This window comes from Rhinopithecus roxellana, chromosome 13 (genome assembly GCF_007565055.1).
Source record: "Rhinopithecus roxellana isolate Shanxi Qingling chromosome 13, ASM756505v1, whole genome shotgun sequence".
In the NCBI taxonomy this organism is placed as follows: domain Eukaryota; kingdom Metazoa; phylum Chordata; class Mammalia; order Primates; family Cercopithecidae; genus Rhinopithecus; species Rhinopithecus roxellana.
This window is the reverse complement of record NC_044561.1, coordinates 133,388,842-133,413,309: the sequence shown is the minus strand read 5'-3', so window position 1 is coordinate 133,413,309 and position 24,468 is coordinate 133,388,842. Positions and strand designations below refer to the sequence as shown.

At 49.1% G+C, this 24,468-nt stretch overlaps 1 protein-coding gene across 1 annotated transcript in view; it reads left to right on the top strand.

Moving 5' to 3' along the window:
- The window catches only part of UPB1 (beta-ureidopropionase 1), a 34,138-nt gene that overhangs the window by 7,757 nt on the left and 1,913 nt on the right, over positions 1 to 24,468 (top strand). Inside the window, exons 2-9 of the mRNA XM_010376309.1 lie at positions 207 to 378; positions 2,224 to 2,311; positions 10,212 to 10,306; positions 12,788 to 12,949; positions 14,679 to 14,848; positions 20,058 to 20,139; positions 21,656 to 21,698; positions 23,398 to 23,552. Coding sequence (XP_010374611.1) covers positions 207 to 378; positions 2,224 to 2,311; positions 10,212 to 10,306; positions 12,788 to 12,949; positions 14,679 to 14,848; positions 20,058 to 20,139; positions 21,656 to 21,698; positions 23,398 to 23,552 — 967 coding nt within the window. The remainder of the gene's footprint in view (positions 1 to 206; positions 379 to 2,223; positions 2,312 to 10,211; positions 10,307 to 12,787; positions 12,950 to 14,678; positions 14,849 to 20,057; positions 20,140 to 21,655; positions 21,699 to 23,397; positions 23,553 to 24,468) is intronic.

Here is a 24,468-nt window from a genome sequence, read left to right as displayed (position 1 = left end):
CAGGTAAAGTCCAGGTTCAGTGTAGTGTTCGGTCATGGCTGGACCCCCCCTGCTCCCCAGCTCCCTTGGGCCCTGGCACTGATCACCTTCTAGCCAGGACATCCTCACCTCTTTGACTGATAAATAACTACAGGAAATGGGAGAGGGATTTTAAGTGGAACAGACTGCATCAAAATCACCTTCCCTCTTCTTTCCTGCCCATCTAGGAAGCTTGATCTGCCCAGGGAAGCTTTCGAAGCCGCCTCCAGAGAAGACTTTGAACTGCAGGGATATGCCTTTGAAGCGGCGGAGGAGCAGCTGAGACGACCCCGCATCGTGCATGTGGGGCTGGTTCAGAACAGAACCCCCCTCCCTGCAGATGCACCTGTGGCAGAACAGGTACAGACTCTTTTGACCATAATAAATACACAAACGGGGTTGTGGCTCGCCCTTTGGAGCACACCTGCAGACCCTGGCTGGCCACATACTCCAGGTCTGCAGGCTTGGATCCCTTGAGCAGTAGCAGAGACGCTCCTGCCCTGGCCTCCCCACAGCCCTCCAGCCTGCATCTCTGGCTCTTCTGCCTTCTTGTTCTTATTCTGTCTCTCCCTCCTCCTCACTGATCTTTCCACTTCTCTCCAGCTATTGATCTGAAGCTCCATTTGCCAACCAGGAGGGTGCCCTTTTGGCCTGCTCGTGCTCTCCATGGGACGCTGCCTCTCAGCTGCCTGCCAAGAGGCAGCCAGCCAGCCCACACTGGTCAGGACCGTCTGTCCATGTATTCTTCTGCCTTAATCCTCAGGGCGGGGACTCGCTATACCCAGAAGTTTGTGAGCCTGCAGGCTTACAGGAATAGATAGGCATTTGCTTATGACCTCAGAGTTAGTAAATAAAGGTGACAGCATCTTGTATCTCCCTAAAAAAAATATTGTCACAGGCACAGGTGGTTTGTTTTATACACTTCTCCACAGCATTCCTCCAGCTGCTCAAACTTTCAGGGATTTCCCTGTACAGGTTTCCTCCGGATACAGGGTGTTTGAGGATTCTTATGGATTCTGGAGAAACCTAAGGTCTCTTGGATTCCAGGTTTGGTTCTGCATCATGATTCACATTGGTCCTTCTTTTGCTTTTGTTGGATTCACAGATGTCTGGTTCTCAGTTCTCTCTCTTTTTGTGTCTGGATTCTTTTTTTGTGGATATGTCCCCTCTATCATCCCAGACTGTCAAGTCGTAGGACCAGCTATGTTTTTTTCACCCACACAGTTAGCAAAAAGCTTTGCTAACGCCAAGCAAATGTGTATTTGTGGGGCTGATGCTGTCAGCAAATATCCACAAAGCCGTGGGGGTACACAGCCTCTCAAAGGAGGAGACCATAGGCCTTGTAAAGAGTTTGTGCACTCTGGGTTTTCAGCCTGGTTCCTTTGGTCTGTCTTTGAACAAACACTTTTGAATGTCTCCTGGGAGCCAGGCATTGTGCCAAGGACAAGTAGATGATGAGGTTGCTTTCTTCCTATCCCTAAGGAGCCTGTGGGGTCCTGGGAGTGACAAGACACCAGAGGAAGAGTGGCACACAATGAAAGCAGTGGCACACGATGGCTCCCGAAGGCCAGGGGATGCCGAGTTACCTTGACACTTGGCCCACAACTGTGAGAGTCTGCAGAGGCCCACAGAGGGGCGACACGTGACATAGATAACACCTCCAGGAAGATTAGGTGGGAGGAGGGAAGTACATTCCTGGCCCAGGGCACAGCACACACCAAAGCACAGGGATTTAAAAGAGCTAGAGAGGCGAGGCATTCCATGATACGATACACACAGGATAAGTAGAACAAGTAGGATAAGTGCGGGACAAGGCTTGCCTCTGAAGGCAGGACAGTGGAGAGCGGAGTCCTGGGCCAAGGGGATGGTTGACCTGGGAGATGGTGTGAGCGTGGGTCCTGAACCAGAAGCAGCACCATCCTCATCCCTGCCTCTCAGCAACCTCACAGGTCAGGTGGCAGTCTCCCCATTACCAGATGAGGAAACTGAGGCAGTGTCAAAGTGTCTGTGACCCCAGAGCCTCTGCACCTCCAGCTTTTCATGCAGATTTTGGACATCAGGAGATAACCAAATATAGAACCTCCCCACCCTACTCCTCATACCTGCACAGGTGGGCATTGATTGTTCCATATGCATTAGGATGAGATCCTAAAAATTGCCTTACCAATAGAACTAAATGGATTCTAATCCTTTTTAAATTCTCAGGTCTCTGCCCTTCATAGACGCATAAAGGCTATCGTAGAGGTGGCTGCAATGTGTGGAGTCAACATCATCTGTTTCCAGGAAGCATGGAGTGAGTCTTTTTTATGGTGCTTTCTCTGCTGCCTTCAAACAATTGTGTATTCTCTCCATGTTGCCAAGAGTGTCTGCTGCCTGACTTTTAAAGAATCTCCTTTGTTTTCTCATCCATGGAAAGGTTTTCTGTCCACATCACCAGGAACCCCAGCCTTCCTACTGTTATGCACCAGGCTGTTGTCTGAGCCCATCAGTTTTCCCACGTCGTTCTGAATCCATTCACTCCTCCCCATCTCTCTACCACCACCTGGTCCAAGCCTCTGGCAGCCCACCCCTGACTTTTGTAATTCCCTCTGGCTGGTCTCCTGTGCCCTCCTAACCAGGACTTCTTTACCTTCAGATCTCAACCCAGAGCCAGCCCCCCTATCTAAACATTTATTGCACCATGTACTTGTGTGGTTTTTATTTTTATCAGTTATACATGCTCATGGTTTGGAGTCAGGTGGGTCTACAAGGTCTGTTACCAAAAAATAGCTGTTATCCCCAGCATCAACAGTGAGCTAGTTCCTTTGGAATTTACCTTTGTTAGTGTTGCTACTTCCTAATTTTTTAGTTTTGCATCACCTATTGACTTCCCCCATGGAAGACGTCAGTGTTAGCCCTTTCCTGCCTCCTCCTGGCCTTTCAACATACATGTGTCCCCCAGCCGTTTTGTCAACTTTGATTCCTTTTTCTTTTTTTTTTAAGACAAGGTCTTACTCTGTCACCCAGGCTTGGAGTGCAGTGGTGCAATCATAGCTCACTGCAGCCTTGATCCCAGGCCCAAGCAATCCTCCCACCTCAGCCTCCCAAGTAGTTGGGACCACAGGTGCACACCATCATGCCCAGCTAATTGAAAAACAAAACAAAACAAAACAAACAAACAAAACTTTGTAGAGATGGAGATCTCACTATGTTGCTCAGGCTGAACTTTGATTTCTTTTCCTGGATTATTTTCTGTTTTCCCTAGAGTTTGCTTCGTTTTCTACTTGCCACGCATTCAACCCCAAACTTTCTATCAATTCCTAAATCTCCTTAATGTGTTTTAGACGCATCAAACAGTCTATCAGTTTCATCTCCTCCAAGGAATCTGCCCCGGAGCCTTGTGACTGCTGTGGGCTGAATCAGGTGCCCCCTCTGCTGGCCACACAGTTGTCCTGGGATCCCCCCTCACCATCACTCTGGGGAATCCCTTTGCCTTGCTCTTGTGTTTCTCTGTTCCCACAGCTTCCTCTTCCTTGGTTTATGCCCTCATTTTAGTAGTGTAGTGTAGTAGATCCTTATAGATTTATGTTGCCTCGGCATTCATGTTGAATACAAGTTTAACTCTGTCATACCAGAGGCAGGGCTCAGTCACCCTGGACACAGTTTCCAGTTCTACGCCACACCCAAATGGCTCAAGCCAAGTGGCCAGAGGTAAGAACTTAAGAGACCTCTCTCCCGCCAGCCGACTGGGCTGTCCACTTTCCTGCTGCTTCCTTTAAATGGATCATCCAGGCATTTGGCCATTAACTTAAGGTGACCACATCTTAGTCATTATGTGTACTGCTAGTTGGCCCACACTCTCTCTGACTCTTCATTTCTGCCTCATCTGACCTGGGGACAGAGGACTGCCCTTCTGACTCATGGCACTCTCCTTGCCCAGGATCTGTAAGTAAAAATCTTCAAACTTGTTTCCTATTGCGACGGTGTGTTGAATTTGCACCTTCCATGAGAAGAACCAGGGGCTGCCCCGGGCTGGGTTTTCCCTGGGATACCGGGGGAGACACAAAGTTGGACTCCTAGTGCCAGAGTGGTAGTCAGGCAGGGACAGGTCAGGCAAGAGCCACACAGCATCTACCAGTATAAACAAGTTTCACGTATGAGGGACCCCTGGTCACGGGTTGGACAGACAGGCATTAGGCTGTCCACCATGTACGAGATGTATCCTGTGAAAGGCACACTGTAGAGACCACGTCCAGCTCCCTTCATTTCCTGTTACTGCTGGGTTGCCAGCCGCTCTGATACTGGAGCCCCCATTTAGCTAGGGACTCTCAGAACCAGTAGTTCCCTGAGGAAGAACACATCAGAGGTAAACTTTTTGAGGCCTTGCCCATCTGAAAATATGTTCCTTCTACAATTTTCTTGATAGTTTGGTTAAGCATCAAATTTTAGGTTAGAAATCATTTTCCTTCAAAAGTTTGAACACACGTTGTTCCATTGTCTTCTAGTTTTGGGGCATTGTTGAGTAATCCACAGCCATTTTAATTTGTGACCCATTGTCTATGATTTGTTTTTCTCTGGAAGACTGGAGGAGTTTCTCTTTTTCACCACTACTCTACAATTTCATAATGATACTCCATTGTGCATATCTATTTTAATCCACTCTTGGTACTTAGTGGGTTCTTTTAGTCTAGAAACTTGGATTCTGACGCTCTAGGAAATTTTCTTGCATTATTTCATTCATTCATTATTTTCTCCTCTTTTTTCTCTTTCTAGACAGTCCTACTATTAGGATATGGGAACCCTGAACTAGTATCCTAATTTTGTTGTGTATTTCCTCCTTTTTTTTTTTTTTTTTTTTTTTTGAGACGGAGTCTTGCTCTGTCACCCAGCCTGGAGTGCAGTGGCCAGATCTCAGCTCACTGCAAGCTCTGCCTCCCGGGTTCACGCCATTCTCCTGCCTCAGCCTCCCGAGTAGCTGGGACTACAGGCGCCCGCCACCTCACCCAGCTAGGTTTTTGTATTTTTTAGTAGAGACGGGGTTTCACCGTGTTAGCCAGGATGGTCTTGATTTCCTGACCTTGTGATCCGCCCGTCTCGGCCTCCCAAAGTGCTGGGATTACAGGCTTGAGCCACCGCGCCCGGCCTTTTTTTTTTTTTTTTTTTTGGTACATGGTCTTACTCTATTACTGAGGCTGCAGTACGGTGGTGCAATCACAGCTCACTGCAGCCTCGACCTCCCAGGATCAAGCAATCCTCCTGTCCCAGCCTCCCGAGTAGCTGGGACCATAGATGCATGCTACCACACCTGGCTAATTTTCTTGAATTTTTTTTTTTTTTTTTTTGGAAAGATGAGATCTCACTGTGTTGCCCAGGCAGGTCTCAAATTCCTGGGCCCAAGCAATCCTCCCACCTTGGCCTCCCACAGTGCTGGGATTACCGACGTGAGCCATTGCGCCCGGCCCTTAACTGCTTCTTAAATAGACCTTTGACCAGTCCTTGTTTATCATCCTTCCCTGCTTCCCCACCTTCAGAGGTACCTGGTGCCCCTGGGTCCTGAGCTTTGGATAAGCCGGAGACCTTCTCTACTGCTAGCGGACTCTGTTTTCTCTAATCTGCTGAGAGATTTGCCTGCATCTCTCTGCCTTCCTGTTTCCCCTCCCTCAGTGCCCGGTCCTTGTGGGTATATGCCTTTGCATGAACATTGCTTTCCTGTCATGTTGATAGGGTTTCAGGAAAAAACATGTGTCTGTGTCCCAGAAGTTCACGTCGTTTTCCTATTTTTTGTTACCTTCGTACTCTCACTCTTCATTAGACCATGAGCTTCATGAAGATAGTACCTATGTTTGTTTTTCCCAACTCTCCACCCACCCCTGTTTCGTCTTTAGTGGCAAGAATAATCCCTGGTGCATGACAGGCACTACACATTAGTATTGACTGGGTAGTTGAACTAACATCTTCCCTTTCTTGGATCTGGAACTCCCCTTCATTTATCAAAGTCTAGCACAGGTACCCCTCCTTTGTGGGGCCCTGGGGACTCCGCCAGGCAAAGCTGACCACTCTGTACTGCCAGGTTTTGTGGCCGCACCAGGTTCTAATTCATCTCCTTCCCTCTAGGCTGGCAGTGCCTGAGGGCCAGGTGTTGGGTCAATGCATGTGGAATCCTGTCCCCTCTAAGTTGAAGAACTGTAGTTGGGACTTTGCAGCCAGCCTCACCCAACCCCCCTTTCACATCCTTCTTTTGAAAGTGTGTTTACATTAGAGTGGTTGTGTAAACAGGAAAAGAAGCCGTTTATTCTCTGGGGGCAATTGACTCACTCCTAATGCTCTGAAAGCTGAGAATTAATGGTCATTAAGGAGCATTTTTGTTTTCAACAGCTTTTCTGTTGGCTTCCTTAAAATAATTCATCTCTCTTCACAGAAGGCGAGCCTGGGGAGCCTTGAGCGTGGTACCAAGGCCCCCAGGGCTGTTGCTGGCAGTGCCTACCGCCTGCTTGGCAAGGTGGTGGTGGTGCCATTGGCGGGATATTTACTGTGGTGCTCTTAGGACCAGGCTTCCTGGGACTGGAAGGAATTGAGAGGCTGAGGCTTCTCTTCCTTCTCTGTGAAATAAAGGGGGTGACACCTGCTTAGGGATGTTGGAGATGAGCTGCCTATTATAAATACAAGAGTTATAAAGAAATAATTTTTAGGCAACTAGAAAGGAGTAAAAGGAGTAAAGGTTCTCAGTGGAAATTTTCCTGTAATAAGAAGCAACCCCTGAACCATTTCTTTTCTAACCGAACAGGCGGCTTAAAGAGCCATGCCAGCAAGCTTTGATATGCAAATGCAAGCAATTGGAAACTAGGTCCACCCAACATGGCCAACATGGCGGTTCCTGTCCTCTTCTCCTTGTCACCACCTGTGCCAAGTATCATGACCACCTCCAGATAACTCACACATGTTCAGGACATCATGGCAGCTCAGCTCACATTTGCATATTAAAGGACTAAGGTGGGAGGGCTAGGTTTTTTGCAGGCTACTTGAATGTCGCACCTGGTCAAACCAATCCCCTGGGCCCTATGCAAATCAGACCCCACCTCCTCCAGCCTCCCAATATAACCAACGACAGAGGGAAATCCGCTGGGGTGGGCCCTTGGAACCTTTGGCTATGTTCCCAGTGCTGCTCTACAGCCCAGCCACATGTGGATATCTGCAGCGTGTGGAGTTACCTTTAGTACCTGCCAGTCTGCTGGTGTGAACCGTGCCTCACTGTGAGTAAATGTCTCCCATAGCCGAGATCGCGCCGTTGCACTCCAGCCTGGCAACAAGAACAAGACTCTATCTCGAAAAGAAAGAAAAGAAAGAAAGAAAGAGAGAAAGAAAAGAAAGAAAAGAAGAAAGAGAAAAAGAAGAAAGAAAAGAAAGAAAGAAAAAGAAAGAAATGGACTTGGACTATTGTGAGGTGGGAGATCTACAGAGTATACTGAATTAGTCCAGACAAGGAATTCAGTTCTCCAGATCGAGAAAGAAAAAGACGAATAGCGGCCGGGCGCGGTGGCTCAAGCCTGTAATCCCAGCACTTTGGGAGGCCGAGACGGGCGGATCACGAGGTCAGGAGATCAAGACCATCCTGGCTAACATGGTGAAACCCCGTCTCTACTAAAAAAAAAATTACAAAAAAAAAACTAGCCGGGCGAGGTGGCGGGCGCCTGTAGTCCCAGCTACTCGGGAGGCTGAGGCAGGAGAATGGCGTAAACCCAGGAGGCGGAGCTTGCAGTGAGCTGAGATCCGGCCACTGCACTCCAGCCTGGGCGGCAGAGCGAGACTCCGTCTCAAAAAAAAAAAAAAAAAAAAAAAAAAAGACAAATAGCCCAGGAGGAAATAGGCAAAGGGTATGAACAAAAAAATGTAGGGAAAGGAATCCAGACTGGCTGGTGAATGTGTGGTGAAGGACTCGGCCTCACTGGGGATATGGAAGACATTTAGTCACAGTGAGGCACCGTTCACACCAGCAGACTGGCAGGTACTAAAGGTAACTCCACGCGCTGCAGATATCCATGTGTGGCTGGGCTGTAGAGCAGCATTGGGCACACAGCCAAAGGTCCCAAAGGCCCACCCCAGCGGATTTCCCTCTGTCCCTTGCATAGGAGACTGCTCTGAACCTGGTGTGCATGGAGATGACCGGCATCTTTGAACTGTTACTCTGTGTCTATGTACCTACTGTTTGGAGAAAAAAAAAAAAGTCAAACAAAAACCAATGAATTGAATGAAATTTTCTACCAAATTAGCGCCCTGGTGGGGCCTGGCCAGGGATCATGAGAATAAGAGCATTAATCCTTGCAAATGTTCATCCTGTTCAGTGGTTCCCAAACTTTTTGTGGGATCATTAATGAGTAGCTTTTTCTATTTCTGAAGAAACCTCCTTGTCACTAGGAAGAGGGAGGGTCCCAGTGTCATCCCCAGTGGCCTTCTGATATTTTCCCCAAGGAGTTAATGGAGCTCCTGCCACCCTGCAGATTGGCCAACAGCAGGACATCTACTGGTTGGGAACTTTGGCAATTTAAAACTTTTTGTGTGTGTGGCATATAGATATACATAACAATATTTACCATTTTAACCATTTTTAAGTGTATAGTCTGTGGCATTAAATACATTCATGTTGTTGTGCAACCATCATCATCGTGATCTCCAGAACTTTTCTCATCATTCACAATTGGACACCCCTACCCATTAAACAGTAACTCCCAATTATCCCCTCTTCTGACCTCTGACAGCTATTCTACTTTCTGTCATTAAGAATTTGATTACTCTAGGCCGAGTGTGGTGGCTCACACCTGTAATCCCAGCACTTTGGAAGGCTGAGGCGGGTGGATCACCTGAGGTCGGGAGTTCCAGCCTGACCAACGTGGAAAAACCCCATCTCTACTAAAAATACGAAATTAGCTGGTCATGGTGGCGCATGCCTGTAATCCCAGCTACTTGGGAAGGCTGAGGCAGGAGAATGGCTTGAACCTGGGAGGGGGAGGTTGCAGTGAGCCAAGATTGTGCCATTGTACTCTGGCCTGGGCAACAAGAGCAAAAACTCTGTCTCAAAAAAAAAAAAAAAGAATTTGACTACTCTAAATACCTCCTATGAGTAGACTCCCACAACATTTGTTTTGTATCTTAGCATATTCTTAAAGGTTCATCCTTGTAAGCATGTATCAGAATGTCTTCCCTTTTTAAGAGGGCTGAGTACTACTCCATTGTGTGTATATACACCACATTTTACCTATCAGTTCATCTGTTGATAAGACACTTGGGTTGTTTCCATCTTTTGGCTATTGTGAATAATGTTCCTATAAACATGAGTGTGCAAATATCTGTTCAAATCCCTGGTGCAATTGTTTTTAAGACTTTGGGAGGCCGGGCGCGGTGGCTCACGCCTGTAATCCCAGCACTTTGGGAGGCCAAGGCGAGCGGATCACGAGGTCAGGAGATCGAGACCATCCTGGCGAACATGGTGAAACCCCGTCTCTACTAAAAATACAAAAAAATTAGCCGGGTGAGGTGGTGGGCGTCTGTAGTCCCAGCTACTCGGGAGGCTGAGGCAGGAGAATGGCGTGAACCCGGGAGGCGGAGCTTTCAGTGAGCCGAGATTGCGCCACTGCACTCCAGCCTGGGCGACAGAGCAAGACTCTGTCTTTTTTTTTTTTTTTTGAGACGGAGTCTCACTGTGTCGCCCGGGCTGGAGTGCAGTAGCCGGATCTCAGCTCACTGCAAGCTCCGCCTCCCGGGTTCACGCCATTCTCCTGCCTCAGCCTCCCGAGCGGCTGGGACCACAGGCACCCGCCACCTCGCCCGGCTAGTTTTTTGTATTTTTTAGTAGAGACGGGGTTTCACCGTGTTAGCCAGGATGGTCTCGATCTCCTGACCTCGTGATCCGCCCATCTCGGCCTCCCAAAGTGCTGGGATTACAGGCTTGAGCCACCGCGCCCGGCCAAGACTCTGTCTTAAAAAAAAAAAAAAAAAAAAAAAAGACTTTAGGAAAGACATTTGGCCCAGCCCCTTGTTTTGCCATGAAGCCCAGAGGTAAGGGCTGCCTAGTGCCCACAGCCAGGAACAGGACCCGGAAGCCAGGCCGTGGTACTCCTGAGACTGTATTCTCATGCAGTGACCACCTGCTGCTGGGCTGAGGAGCCCCCCTCAGAGGCTGTGCATGTTGGATATAGTTCTGCCTTTTCTCCTATTTATAGCTATGCCCTTTGCCTTCTGTACAAGAGAGAAGCTGCCTTGGACAGAATTTGCTGAGTCAGCAGAGGACGGGCCCACCACCAGATTCTGTCAGAAGGTAGGACATTAACTGCGCCTCTGGCAGCAGCTGCCAAATATGTGCAAGTCACAGAGCATGACCACAGCTGCTGGGTTTGGCCTTTCACCATGGAAAATGCGCCTGTTTGGTGCTTGTTTTGCTAGATGAGATTAGATAAGACTATTTGCCACTTTTTTTTTTTTTTTTTAGCGTACTCTTAAAATTGGAGAGTGTAAGGCTCCAGAGGGGCCATTAGTAGCGTTTTCAGGCAAGGGAGCTGCAGCCCAGGGAGGGTGGTCGGAGGTGACTTTTGTAGCAAGTCCCGCAGCTGGCAAGTGGCAGAGCTGGCATTCAGGGACCAGAGAAGCCAGTTCCTCATTCAGAGCTCTGCATGCTGCACTGCAGTTTGCTTGAGTCACAGAAGCTTCGATGCATGGCCTGTGTCTCATCAGCGTACAAATTGGTTTTGATTTTTCTTCATTAAAACCTCATAATATATGTCGTATGATCCCATTTATATAAACTGTCCAGAATAGGCAAATCCATAGAGACAGAAAGCAGATTAGTGGTGGCTAGAGGCTGGGGGTGAGGGAGGAAGGGAGTGACTGCTAATGGGTACAAAGTTTCCATTTAGGGTGATGAAAATCTTCTAAAATTAGATGGTGGTGAAGGCTGGACAACTCTGTGAATATCCTGAATACTACTGAATTGCACACTTCAAAAGAGCGACTCCTTGTTCTGCTTTTTCCCACCTCTCACTACTGTACTTGACCAATCTTAAAGTGAATCTTATGCTGTGTGAATTATATCTTAATAAAACTGTTACCAGAAAACCCATGAGGTGACGAATGGTCATTTATCCTTATTTTCACCTCTAACAAAAGAACTCTTTTCATTTCTTTGTATTCTCTTTCAGGTTTTATACATATACTTAGGGGCTTTTGGAGCAGAGCTATAATCATGGTGACTTTATCAATACTCAGTTGTGATTCCAAATATCGGTGTTCTTAGGCTGTAGAGGAAAAAAATCTCTCATTCACCAGGTTGTTGATTTCTTGCTATGGAAAAAAGAGGAAGGAGACTGGTTAGGGGACTTTTGCAGATGATAAGCCTGAGCCAGGGCTGGAGGAAGGGGGTGAAAGAGAGCCGGTGCCAGAGACACTCTGCTTCCACAGGGACCTGAGGCTGCCCTTAGCGTGGCTCCTAGTGTTGCCTTCGGAGCATGCCTATCCCCTGTCCTGTTAAGGCCAGAGATCATGATGGCTAATTAGAGTAGAGGACAAATGACCCGCTGGGCTGCTCATCCTGTGGTCACCAGGGATTGATGTTCTTACTTGAGACAAAAGGAATTTGATGCCAAAGAAATTTATTTTTGGTATAGATAAGAAGTTTGAGGCCGGGCGCGGTGGCTCAAGCCTGTAATCCCAGCACTTTGGGAGGCCGAGATGGGCGGATCACGAGGTCAGGAGATCGAGACCATCCTGGCTAACACGGTGAAACCCCGTCTCTACTAAAAAATACAAAAAACTAGCCGGGCGAGGTGGCGGGTGCCTGTAGTCCCAGCTACTTGGGAGGCTGAGGCAGGAGAATGGCGTGAACCTGGGAGGCGGAGCTTGCAGTGAGCTGAGATCTGGCCACTGCACTCCAGCCCGGGAGACAGAGCGAGACTCCGTCTCAAAAAAAAAAAAAAAAAAAAAGTTTGATTATTCTTTTTACTCTCTTTTAAAGTGGTGATATATATGTATATATAGTACCATTTTAACCATTTTTAAGTGTACAGTTCAGTAGTGTAAAGTATATTCACGTTGTGCAGATCTGCAGAACTTTTGCATCTTGCAAATCTGACTCTATCTCGTTAAACAATAGCTCCCCGTTCCCCCAGTCCCTGGCAACCACCATTCTATTAATATTGTACTTTCCATTTCTGTGAATTTGACTACTCTAAATACCTTACACAAGTGGAATCATACAGTATTTGTCTTTTGGGGACTGGCTTGTTTTATTTAGCATAATATCGTCAAGGTTCATCCATGTGTAACATAGAACCATGGCATCTAAGGCTGGATGATACTCCATTGTATGGCTGTGCCACGTTTCGTTTATCCATTCACCCATTGATGGGCACTTGGGTTGCTCCCACCTCTTTGCTATTGTGAATAATGCTGCAATGAATATGCGTTTGCAAATCTCTTTGAGACCCTGCTTTCAATCCTTTTGGATATATACCCAGGATTAGGATTGCCAGATCAAATGGTAATTCTTGTTTAATTTTTTGAGGAACTCCCATATGGTTTTCCAGAGCAGCTGCACCATTTTACTATACCACCAACTGTGCACAGGACAATGTGATTCTTATTTAGCAAAGCATGGACATCAGGGTATTTAGTGTTCCAAACAACAAATGCAAGTGATTGCTTTGACCCAAGCCTAATGATTTAGTAGGATCATTAAATTCTTCTTCAATAAAAAAACAACAATTGGTTTGAAAGTGGGACTCTGCTATATTTATCATTTTTCCAGCTGGCGAAGAACCATGACATGGTGGTGGTGTCTCCCATCCTGGAACGAGACAGCGAGCATGGGGACGTTTTGTGGAATACAGCCGTGGTGATCTCCAATTCCGGAGCAGTCCTGGGAAAGACCAGGAAAAACCACATCCCCAGAGTGGGTGATTTCAATGAGGTGAGCCACCCATAAGATGAATAACCAGCCCTGCTCACTTGCCCCTCTGTGTGTTGTAGATCTCTGTGGGACTTTCCATGGGGAAGTTCTGTGCAGGATCATACTCCATGTCATGCACACTCCACTGGAGCACAGTGTGTGGCTGCGGTATTCAGAGGGTTACCCGACATTGCTCTATATCACACAGGCAGACCGGATTCAGGCGGGACTCTCAGAGGAGTCCCAAACACCTTTAGCACAATGGGGCATATATTTTTTTAATACAGCCTGATTTGGCCTCCTGAATTCTTTGAAGTAAGTGGTATATAAATTAAAACCAAAAATAAATATTGCACAAACATGAAATGATTCCCATGGCCCCCTTCAGGCTCAGAGCCTAGCACGCCACAGCCCTGTCCTTGTTTGGTTTGGAGCGTGGCATTCCTTGTCTGTGACTTATGGGGGGTCTGAGGTGGCCCATGTTTGTGTGTCAGGTGACAGTGGGAAAATGTGCACGTCTGTGTAGTGTGCATTATGTGAAGTTTCATGTGCCCGTGATCAGGGCACAAGTTGGGGGGGCCATTTTTGTTGGTTAATGCCAACCCCTAGGTGGGTAAGACGGGAGCAGGTGGATGTTTGAAGGAGGGAAATGAGCTCTGCCTAATGCCTAAGATATTAAATCTGAACTTGATTTGCCGTTATACAGTTGTTCAGGATGTGATGTCCCCAGTTCTCACTCCATGATTGTGGTGATCCTGGCCATTCTCAGGCTGGTCAGGCAGACAAGAAATGGCCTGCAGAGCTAGAGGAGGTTTCCCAGGGAGAAAGAAGAGCCCAGTGTTTCTCAGTAACAGCTGGAGGTGGGGTGGAAAGACGCACCCCTCACCTGTTTGCCCTGGGATTAATCTTTAGCTCCCTGCAGATAGCACAGGGCTTGTCTCAGCACAGCAGGATCTGCTCCAGTGTTCACCACGTACACACATCCTGGTTGCTGCCTGACCATGGCCAATTTTGATGGCCAGAGTCAGGAGGAGGTGGAAGGCTCCCGGAGCAGATCTGTTTGGGACCTTGATTTGCCCTCTAGCTTCCCTCAGTGCTGTCCAGGACAGTGTCCCTGCCCTGGTACCCTTAGGAACAGACAGAGAGGCAGGGATGGGAGAATGGGGTCTGGTCCGCCTGCCCCACAGGGACCTCCTTAACCCTAGGCAGAATGGAGAAGGTGTGCTTTCAGGGTGTGGTTCTACTAGAAGCTTTGGCTTTAATCATTTGGGTGAGCTATGCCCCCTCAGGAAACAGCTTTCTACTCTGACCAGGGAGAGAGTTGCTTAGATGTGCTCCAGGTCCCTGGGGCTCCACTGTTCTATATGATGGTGTATGGTTGCTGAGGGCATTGACCAACTCGTGTTAACACCGACCAAACCTGAGCCTTGAGTTGGACCGTGATTGAAACCTCACCAGAGTTTGAAATAGTGTGGAACGTCGTTGTGGGGATTTTTTGACATGTCAGAAAGGAGACTGGGCAAATGCTTAAGCCACTGTGATTTCCCCCGGGGGCTGGCTTATTTGGTGTCAGGGGTTTTTTTTTGTGTGTGTGTTTTGTTTTTATCCTATTGAAATTCTGGAACTTAGAGTCACACTCAGGAGTGTAATCACCTCTGGACCATTGGTGATGTTTCAGTTTCTCTGCCGAGTCTAAGAAAAGGGAAATCTTAAAGGTCAGAGGCATCATGTATGGCCCTTTGCTTTTCAGTCAACTTACTACATGGAGGGAAACCTGGGCCACCCTGTGTTCCAGACGCAGTTTGGAAGGATCTCGGTGAACATTTGCTACGGGCGGCACCACCCCCTCAACTGGCTTATGTACAGCATCAACGGGGCTGAGATCATCTTCAATCCCTCGGCCACCATTGGAGCATTAAGGTCATTCAGTTGGTGGGGTCTGGGGGGCTTCCTGGGGCCCAGCCAGCTGAAGCCCAAGGCTGGTCTGTGGAGCTCCAAGGTGGCAGCAGGCAGACGCAGCCACCAGGATTGTGTGTCGTACATATGACCAGCTTTTCAGTGAAAAGAATCCTCAAGATGGCAATGAGCAATCCCCCACCCGCAGCAAGAGCTAATCTACAGTAAAATACCAACCTCTGCTGTGATTCTGAACACTGAGATGAAAATAATTCCCCCCTTTCCCTATAGTCACCAGGGAGCTTCAGAAAGCCCCACATTGGGCTGGGCTCAGTGGCTCACACCTGTAATCGTAGCACTTCAGGAGGCTGAGGCAGGTGGATCACTTGAGGTTAGGAGTTTGAGACCAGCCTAGCCAACGTGGTGAAACCCTGTCTCTACTAAAAATACAAAAATTAGCCAGGCATGGTGGTGTGCGCCTGTAGTCCCAGCTACTCGGGAGGCTGAGGCAGGAGAATCACTTGTACTTGGGAGGCAGAGGTTGCAGTGAGCCAAGATGGCACCACCGCACTCCAGCCTGGTGACAGAGCGAGACTCCGTCTCAAAAAAATATAAAAAACAAAACCCACATCTAAGTCCTTGGAGCACAGTAGGTGCCTAGCCAGCATTGGCTCCTGGTTGGGGGACTGTGGATTCCTAGTCCTCACATCTGCAGCATCCTGCACAGGTAGGGCAGACATCTGGACAAGAGAAGCCACAAATGAGGGAGTTGGAGATCAGTCAAGGAAATTTGTCTTTAACCAGAGAAGGATTTAATTTTTGTAATACATAACAAGTGTTTTGGTGTTAGCCTCACCCCTAAACAGATAGAACTGCCCTTGTCAAGGCAGGGTTGGGGGATGAGGGGAGGGTGGCCCTGGAAGCTGGAGAGCTGGGCAGTACCCCACCCCTGGGGCCCCTCATTTAGGAGGGGCATCCCGCAAGCTGATCTGATTGCATGACTATGCTGCTGCCTCTCTCTTCCACAAAGGCTGAGCATTTGGGTGGTTTCCAGTTTTGCATCACTGCAAGTAACAGAACTCTAGGAATTTATGTGCAAATACTTTTCTCCCCAACTCACTTCCTTCCAAGCAGGGTTCCTGCAGCAGGAGGTGCTGGCTTTCACTTTCTGTGGTCTTGGCTGCCGGTGTCCCCTGCAGGACGGGTGTGCCCTGTCCTGCCATGGGTGGGCAGCTTTGAGTCTCTGCCAGCCTTCTCCTATCTCTCTTGTCTTCATTCTTGACTAAATTTCAGTTTAATTTCTTCTTTTTCTTTTTTTCTTTGAGACAGAGTCTCACTCTGTCGCCCAGGCTGGGGTGCACTGGTGCAATCTTGGCTCACTACAAGCTCCGCCTCCCGGGTTCACGCCATTCTCCTGCCTCAGCCTTCTGAGTAGCTGGGACTACGGGCGCCCGCCACCACGTCTGGCTAATTTTTTTGTATTTTTAGTAGAGACGGGGTTTCACCGTGTTAGCCAGGATGGTCTCGATCTCCTGACCTCATGATTTGGTCTCCCAAAGTGCTGGGGTTACGGGCATGAGCCACTGCCCCCAGCCTACTTTCAGCTGAATTTCTTCTAAACGTCAGGGTGTGACATTTACCTTTTCTTTTCATATAGTGCCCCTTTCTCAAGAGTAACATCCCCTCCGCATTCAACATTTATTTGCATAGCAGGTTCCTTCTGGAGCCAGAACGCAACCCCTCATCTGTTACCTCAGATCTACCACCCTGCCCATGTACCTGGAGATCTGGTCCATGTCCAGGTGGGGTACTGTTGGGTAGAAGGGGAAAATCAGGCCTCCATCTTCCCTCAGAGAACATACTGGAGTCTCATGGTGGCCAGAATACCACGAGCATTCATTGGTGGTCGTCAGTAGAGTTATTACTGGTCATCCAGCTACCAGGCCTGGGCAGAACTGTGGGGCCACCCCCTGGAGCAGCCTCCTCTGCTGGCTCTGGGTAAGACACTTGGCAAGCTCCATCTCTCCACTGGGGTCCCTAGAGGAACCCGAAGCACTAGGGCATCTGGCTTCTGGGCCAGGGCAGGCAAAGTTGTGGCCATGGATTCAGATGGCTCCTCGCCTTGTGTGCAGAGGGCCCTCCCTGACCCTGCTATCTCGGGCTTTTATTAGCTCCAGTTAGGCAAACAGAAGCACCCCAGTGCAATATGCATATAATTGCTATGTCCTCAGCAGCCTATTAGGCTTATTAAAAATGATTGATTTTTCTTTCCTCAGCCAAGAATCATCCAACCCTTGGCTTTCCAGGCTGTGGTGGGGCTGGCAGTAAAAACTAACAGGTCTTTTGGAAAGCAGTATATTTCCTGAGCTCCTAAAATGCTCATGCCCTTTGGCCTGATAATGATATTCCTAGAATTGTAGCCTGAAGAAACAGTCTAAAAGAGGAGGGAAGGCCAGGCACAGTGGCTCACGTCTGTAATCCCAACCCTTTGGGAGGCCAAGTCTGGCAGATCACTTGAGGGCAGGAGTTTGAGACAGCCTGGCCAACATGGTGAAACCTCATATCTACTAAAAATACAAAAATTTGCTGGGCATGGTGGCCGGTGCCTGTAGTCCCAACTACTTGGGAGGCTGAGGTAGGAGAATCGCTTGAACCTAGGAGGTAGAGGTTGTAGTGAGCTGAGATTGCACCACTGCACTCCAGCGTGGGTGACAGAGCAAGACGGAAAAAAAAAAAATAGGAGGGAAAGGCAATGCATGTGAAGGTGCTCACAACAGCTTACTTTACAATAACGGAAAAGCTGACAGCGGGAGAAGTGTCTGGGCTAAGTACATTGCAGCCCACCTCTTCCACAGGTTATTGTACAGCCACTAAAAAGAGTCATGATGAAGGTAATGCAAAGTGACGAAAGCCTGTGAGCAAGAAAAAGACATGTTCAGGCTGTGGTCAGAACTCTTGGAAAAAAAAAAGAAAAAAAAAAAAGTTTGCCTATGGACAAGGATAGTCATAGAGTGTGGATAAAAGGCAACAGGTGGTTTATTAGGATGGTAGGATCCTGGGTGGTTTTCTTAAAATGATGAATGATGGAATTGATAGTGTTTTTCAGCACAATGCTGGGCAAATCCCCACCAGCATTGGATCACAGCATCCAGAACCATCCATCCCCTTTTCTGGCACCTTCTGCCACCTGTATCAGAGACAGACATACACATGTGCACGCACACACGTGGGTCAGCAGGGTGTCCTCATTCATTTTTTAGTCCCACAGTTCTAAGTACACAGTAGTGTCTGAGTGCTTTTGATTAGGTTATCCTCATAATCCTATAAGGATGTGTCCCTTACGGCTTGGGTGACCAAAGATTTCTACTACCTGTGTACATTCACTGGCAAGTCACCATCCTGTCCTCTTGCTGCATCTTACCTTCCCACTGCGATTATTTTTAGGGATTTGTGTATACTGCACTGGAAATACGGCAAACGTCCCCACTCCCCCATCAGACTTCATGATTCCTACACACACTGGGCTCTCACTCATCCCAGCTTCCTTTCCCCTGGTGGCTTTGAGAGCATAAATTTTATTGCCAGCTGTGGGTTTGGGTCCTACACAGAACACCTCCCTGGAGAACTGCAACTAAGATGTTTATGGCAATTGCCCTGCAAGTGTCTATTTAATTCCTGAAAATGTCATTTACTGGTGTGTTTCTGTAAAAATCATTTCTGAAAAGTTTTGTCAGCTTGGCTTAGCAGCTGGGGGAAAAAAGCAGCAAAATGAGTCCCCTCAATCAAGCCTGTGATTTTTCATTTTTTCAGACTTGTGAATCCTCCTGAGAATTAGGCTTGTGACAAGCACCCACCCCCTCCACCTCCTCCCTGGTTTAAACCAGGTGCATGCTGTCAGGAAGGAAGATTCCAGGGCATTTTGCTCCCAGTCACACAGTGTTTCTAAGTGGGCATTACTCCTCTCAATCCAGAGTCTTTTTTTTTTTTTTCTCTGAGACGGAGTCTTGCTCTGTCACCCAGGCTGGAGTACAGTGGCACGATCTCGGCTCACTGCAAGCTCCACCTCCCGGGTTCACGCCATGCTCCTGCCTCAGCCCCCCGAGTAGCTGGGACTATAGGTGCCCGCCACCACACCTGGCTAATTTTTTTTGTATTTTTAGTAGAGACGGGGTATCACTGTGTTAGCCAGGATGGTCTCAATCTCCCGACCTCGTGATCCACCCACCTCGGCCCCCCAAAGTGCTGGGATTACAGTCATGAACCACTGTGCCCAGCCTCAATCCAGGGTCTTAAAGATGTTACTCAGACAAAAGATAATTGGCAACAAGAAGGCCCACTAGATTCCACGTCACATCTTAGTTGGCGGGCCAGAGAAGGACAGGATCTCTGGTTGGGGCCATGTCTCCCATTGCACTCTCCCTTTGCAGGTGCTGGAGTGAAGAAGGCCCACAGCTCAGCCAAGCCTGTGGGGTGCCTCCCTCCTGGGCCACTCCCGCCCTGGCCAGTAAGAGAACCAGGAAGCCTTTACTTAGAGACTCAGGGTTCAGAAGAGGGAACTGGGAGGTCACTGGGAAATGTTCCAGCTTGGAGGAGGTGACCCTGCTGCTGAATCTGACCCTTTATCCTATTACCTAAGTTCCTTTCTTGTTTACTGGCCCTGAAATCTCCCACTTTGGAGATTGCCTTGTAAGGCAGAACAGCAGGGTAGGAGAGTTAGGGTAGGGTAGGTAGAGCCTGCGCTCAGCCCTCACAGGCCCTGACAAGTCCGCCAGGCCCCTGGCTCCCTTCTGGCATTCACCTGGAGAGGTTCTGCCCAGCCCAGCAGGTGGGTTCCAGGAGAAGGGATCGAGGCGGGAAGTGGTGGTTATGGAACTCCTACCACTTGGATCTTCACCTGCATGGTCATTCAGTCTTCATAGTCTTCCTTTGAGGACATTTCAGAAAAGGAAACTGAGGCTCAGGATGAGGATTTGATCCAGGGCTGCCAATTCTGACAGAGCACAGCCACGTGGCTTATGCCTGCAGCAGCCCCTTCCCAGAGGCTGTTCAGGCCAGGGCAAGGTGCTGAGGACAGGCTGGCCTGCTTGCAGGTTTGGGGTGTGACCAGTGAGTCTCCTGGCTGTCCCCACCACCGGCCCAGGAAAGCCTGCAGCCAGGCCGAGCTCAGGGCTGAGCATCCACTGAGTCTGGCTGGAAAGTCGGCAACCTGGTTCCTCTTGGTCTTCTCTTACAGCGAGTCCCTGTGGCCCATAGAGGCCAGAAACGCAGCCATTGCCAATCACTGCTTCACCTGCGCCATCAATCGCGTGGGCACCGTAAGTCCTGAGGTCTGGCTGGGGGGAGGAGCCGCCCCCTGGTGGCCCTGGTGGGGACACCACGTTCCCTCTGCACACATCCACAAATCCTAGGGTCTGGAAAGGGGTAAAACTGGCTTGGTCTGTTACTTTTTCAAGATCTCTCTGTCCTCCTGTTTTTTCTGTTTTTGTATTTGGCTGAAGCCATTTTGAAAAGATCTTTGACATGGCAGTTCTCACCCTGTCACGTCCAAATGTCCAGTGTATTTTCCCCCTTGACCCCATACACTAAACAGTTTTGACTGCCAAACAGAATGCGCTTATTATATCTCTTCCTCATCCTTATTAATCAGATATCAAACTCTAATCAGAGGATCTTTTCAGTCTGAGATAACCAAGGTTTCCACACTAAGTCGATCTGACTTCTAGCAGCATAAAGAAACCTGATGTTTTGGCTGGGTGTGGTGGCTCATGCCTGTAATCCCAGCACTTTGGGAAGCCGAGGCTGGCAGATCACCTGAGGTCAGAAGTTTGAGACCAGCCTGGCCAATGTGGCAAAATCCTGTCTCTACTAAAAATATAAAAATTAGCGGGGCAGGCTGGCATGCACCTGTAACTCCAGCTACTCAGGAGGCTGGGGCATGAGAATAGCTTGAATGAGGAGGCAGAGGTTGCAGTGAGCCGAGATCACGCTACTGCACTGCAGCCCGGGTGACAGAGTGAGACTCTGTTCCCCCCGCCCCCCAAAAAAGCCAGATGCAGTGGCTCACGCCTGTAATCCCAGCACTTTGGGAGACTGAGACAGGTGGATCACCTCAGGTCAGGAGTTTGAGACCAGCCTGGCCAACATGGAGAAACCCTGTCTCTACTGAAAATACAAAAAATTAGCCGGATGTGGTGGTAGGTGCCTGTAATCCCAGCTACTAGGGAGGCTGAGGCAGGAGAACTGATTGAACTGGGAAGATGGAGGTTGCAGTGAGCCAAGGTCACGTCATTGCACTCCAGCCTGAGCAACAAAAATGAAACTCTGTCTCCAAAATAAATAATAAAATAAATGAAAATAAAAGAAACCTGATGTTTTAGTTAGCCTGTGTAACCCCATCACAGGTTGATGTACAGTTTCCATTAGGCTTTGGGGGAAATACTGAAAGCAGTATGTGTACCCGCCCACTGCCTTCACAGACCCTGGCCCGGGGTTTTTAATTACTTCAGGCCAGCCTCAGGTGCCCACAGCCCTGAGGACCAGTCTGTGCCCAGTGTCTTTCTCTTGTCTCAGATTATAAACTCCCCAAAGGCACCGTCCAGGTTTTTACCCTGCTTGTCAAATTCCCCTCTGGCCCAGGGCTGGCTGTTCAGCAGGGGTGTTTAATAAGCGCTTAATTGCCGGGTGAGTACAGACCATTCCAGCTCGCCTTAACTGTTTCCCGGCTGACTCACCTCTTGGCCTGATTGCCCTGCTCCTCTGACTGAGTGAGCTGGAATGAGTGTAGTGGTGGTGCCACCTATAGGTTCCTCTTACCTTGGTCTTATTTCACAGGAGCACTTCCCGAACGAGTTTACCTCAGGAGACGGAAAGAAAGGTATGTCTCATGAACCATGGTGGCTGCAGTTGAGGAGTGGGCCTTCTTCTCCCCTTCTCTGTCTGCTTCCTCCGGTCAGGATCTGCCACATAGATCATGTCTGTGTGCCTGGCACCTAGGAGGAGGTGCCAACTCCTCTCTGCTTTATTGCCTGCAGTGTGGGAATCAGGCTGTGACTGGGGTGTGGATAGGCAGTCCTGGGCTTGAGGAGTGGGTTGGACTCCATCCATTCCCCGGGACTGGTGTGAAGATGAACTGAGAGAATGTGGGGGATCCTTTGTGAGCTCTCTGAAAGGGAGAGGGGCTCTCATTCAGCCTGTGGATCTCCCTCTCCATTTTTCTTTGTCCTTGTCCCCCCTCCCCTTGCCCAAACCAGCTGTACAGATGCCACAGGGCATTGGCATGGATGCCTCTGGGTTTCTAGAGTCTATGGCTTGTTTTGATCCAAGGGCACATACCACCTCACCTCTGCTAAGAACCCTAAAGACTCCTTTCCCATGTCTCTGGCCAAGAATGAGGGAGGTAGGGACTGCCTCCCTCACCAAGGAGGTATCTGAACTAGCTCAGAGTGTCCTCTAGAAAGCCGGAAGGGGGTCGGGCATGGTGGCTCATGCCTGTAATCCCAGTACTTTGGGAGGCCAAGGCGGGTGGATCACCTGAGGTTGGGAGTTCAAGACCAGCTTGGCCAACATGGAGAAACTCAGTCTCTACTAAAAAAAAAAAAAAAAAAAAAAAAAAAAAAAAAATTAGCTGGGCATGGTGGCCCGCGCCTATAATCCCAGCTACTCGGGAGGCTGAGGCAGGAGAATCGCTTGAACCTGGAAAGTGGAGATTGTGGTGAGCCGAGATCGCACCATCACACTCCAACCTGGGCAACAGGAGCGGAACTCCATCTCAAAAAGAAAAAAAAAAAAAAAAAAAAAAAAAACCGAAAGGTTCTGAGCGGATCTGTTTTCCTTCTGGAATCCCTGATCCTAGTTACTGTAAATAGAGATGCAGAAAGAGCAGGGGAATGAGCATCCACTGGGTGCCTGCTGCATCTGGACCATGCTAGGCCCTGCCCAGCCCCACCTGCTCCTTACATATGTGTGAGGTGGCTGCTAGTCCTCCCTAACTGGTGAAGGGACCAAGGCCTGGAGGGAGGGTGAGGGTGATGCAGGTGGCAGGCAGATGAAGGCAGAGCCTCCAGCTCACTGTGGGGGCCCTCATAGGAAGCCCCCAGAGTGTGACTTTCTGATTTCCTTAGGCTGTGGGTGGGAGCGACACCTCTCAGGAGGGTGACATTTAGACATTTCCCCAGGGGCAAAGGGGAGCAGCATAAGGGGGCCATTTGCAGCAATCTGCTGGGCCTTCAGGCCTGAGGTGAGAGATAGGCCTTTTGGGCCTCAGCATTTTGCCCCTTAGCAGGGCAGGCTGGCACACACCTGTAATTCCAGCTACTCAGGAGGCTGGGGCACGAGAATAGCTTGAACAAGGAGGCAGAGGTTGCAGTGAGCTGAGATTGTGCCACTGTACTGCAGCCTGGGTGACAGAGTGAGACTCTGTTCCCCCCCCCCCAAAAAAAAAGCCAGACGCAGTGGCTCACGCCTGTAATGGCATGGACCCCATGTCCTGGGCCTGCCTGAAGGTGCCTGACCCTCTGCGGAGCCCACAGTGCATCTACACAAGCTCACAGATGTGTTTCTTTGCTCCTTTAAAGCTCACCAGGACTTTGGCTACTTCTATGGCTCGAGCTATGTGGCAGCCCCTGATGGCAGCCGGACTCCTGGGCTGTCCCGTAGCCAGGATGGACTGCTGGTTGCTAAGCTCGACCTAAACCTCTGCCAGCAGGTGAATGATGTCTGGAACTTCAAGGTAGGTCCCCAGGACCCCTGTTGTTGCCTCCTCCTCTGCTTTGGCCCTCATCCTGCTCTCAGGGCTGGGAACTGCTGTTGTGGGGTTGCCCATGGCAGCATGAGGTACCAGCTCCCACCCGAGGTCTCTGTATGAGCTGAGGGCTGAATCTCTGCCTCTTTGTTGGCTCCTGGGAGGAACAGTTGGGTCAAACAATGTACAGGCAGCAGGCTGCGATAAATTCTCCTCTCATCTGATTTAGATTCTGGGTGCCTTCAGACAAATTAATCTCAATTTCATTTGTCCAGGGAATAGAATGGATTGGCTCCTCTAATCCTTTTTCCTTTCCAGGCATTTGCACTTATCACAAGATAAATGTGCATGTCTGGTTCTGCGTGTGGCCAGTCCCTGCAGTCTAGGCCTTGACGATAGCAGGAAATGGGTCATGCAGAGAAATGGAATCTAGTGGCTCTGCCACAACCTTCCTTCCTTGGTCACCTTAATTAAGCCCCTTCTGCTCCCAAGCCTTAGTACTCCCAGTTGTAAAATAAGGGGGTTAACTCGAAGGTCACATGCTGGCTTTGACACCTAATGCCCTGTGATGTCAGGAGTCAGAGGAATGGAGGTGTCTGCCCTCCTGGGATGGGACTCCACCCTAGAAGGGCTCACAGCTTCAGAGTTTGCTGTATTAGTGTCTGAAAGTATTTCCACCAACTCAACACCCCCTTTCCTTTTTTTTGGTGGAATAGGGGGCACGGAGACAAGGTCTTGGCTCTGTCATCTAGGCTGGACCATATGGCACAACCATTGATCATGGCATCCTTGACCTCCTGGGCTCAAGCTGTCCTCCCATCTCAGCCTCCCGAGTAAATGGGACTATAGACATGCACCACTACCATATGCAGCTAATTTTTAAATTTTTTATAGAGACTGAGTC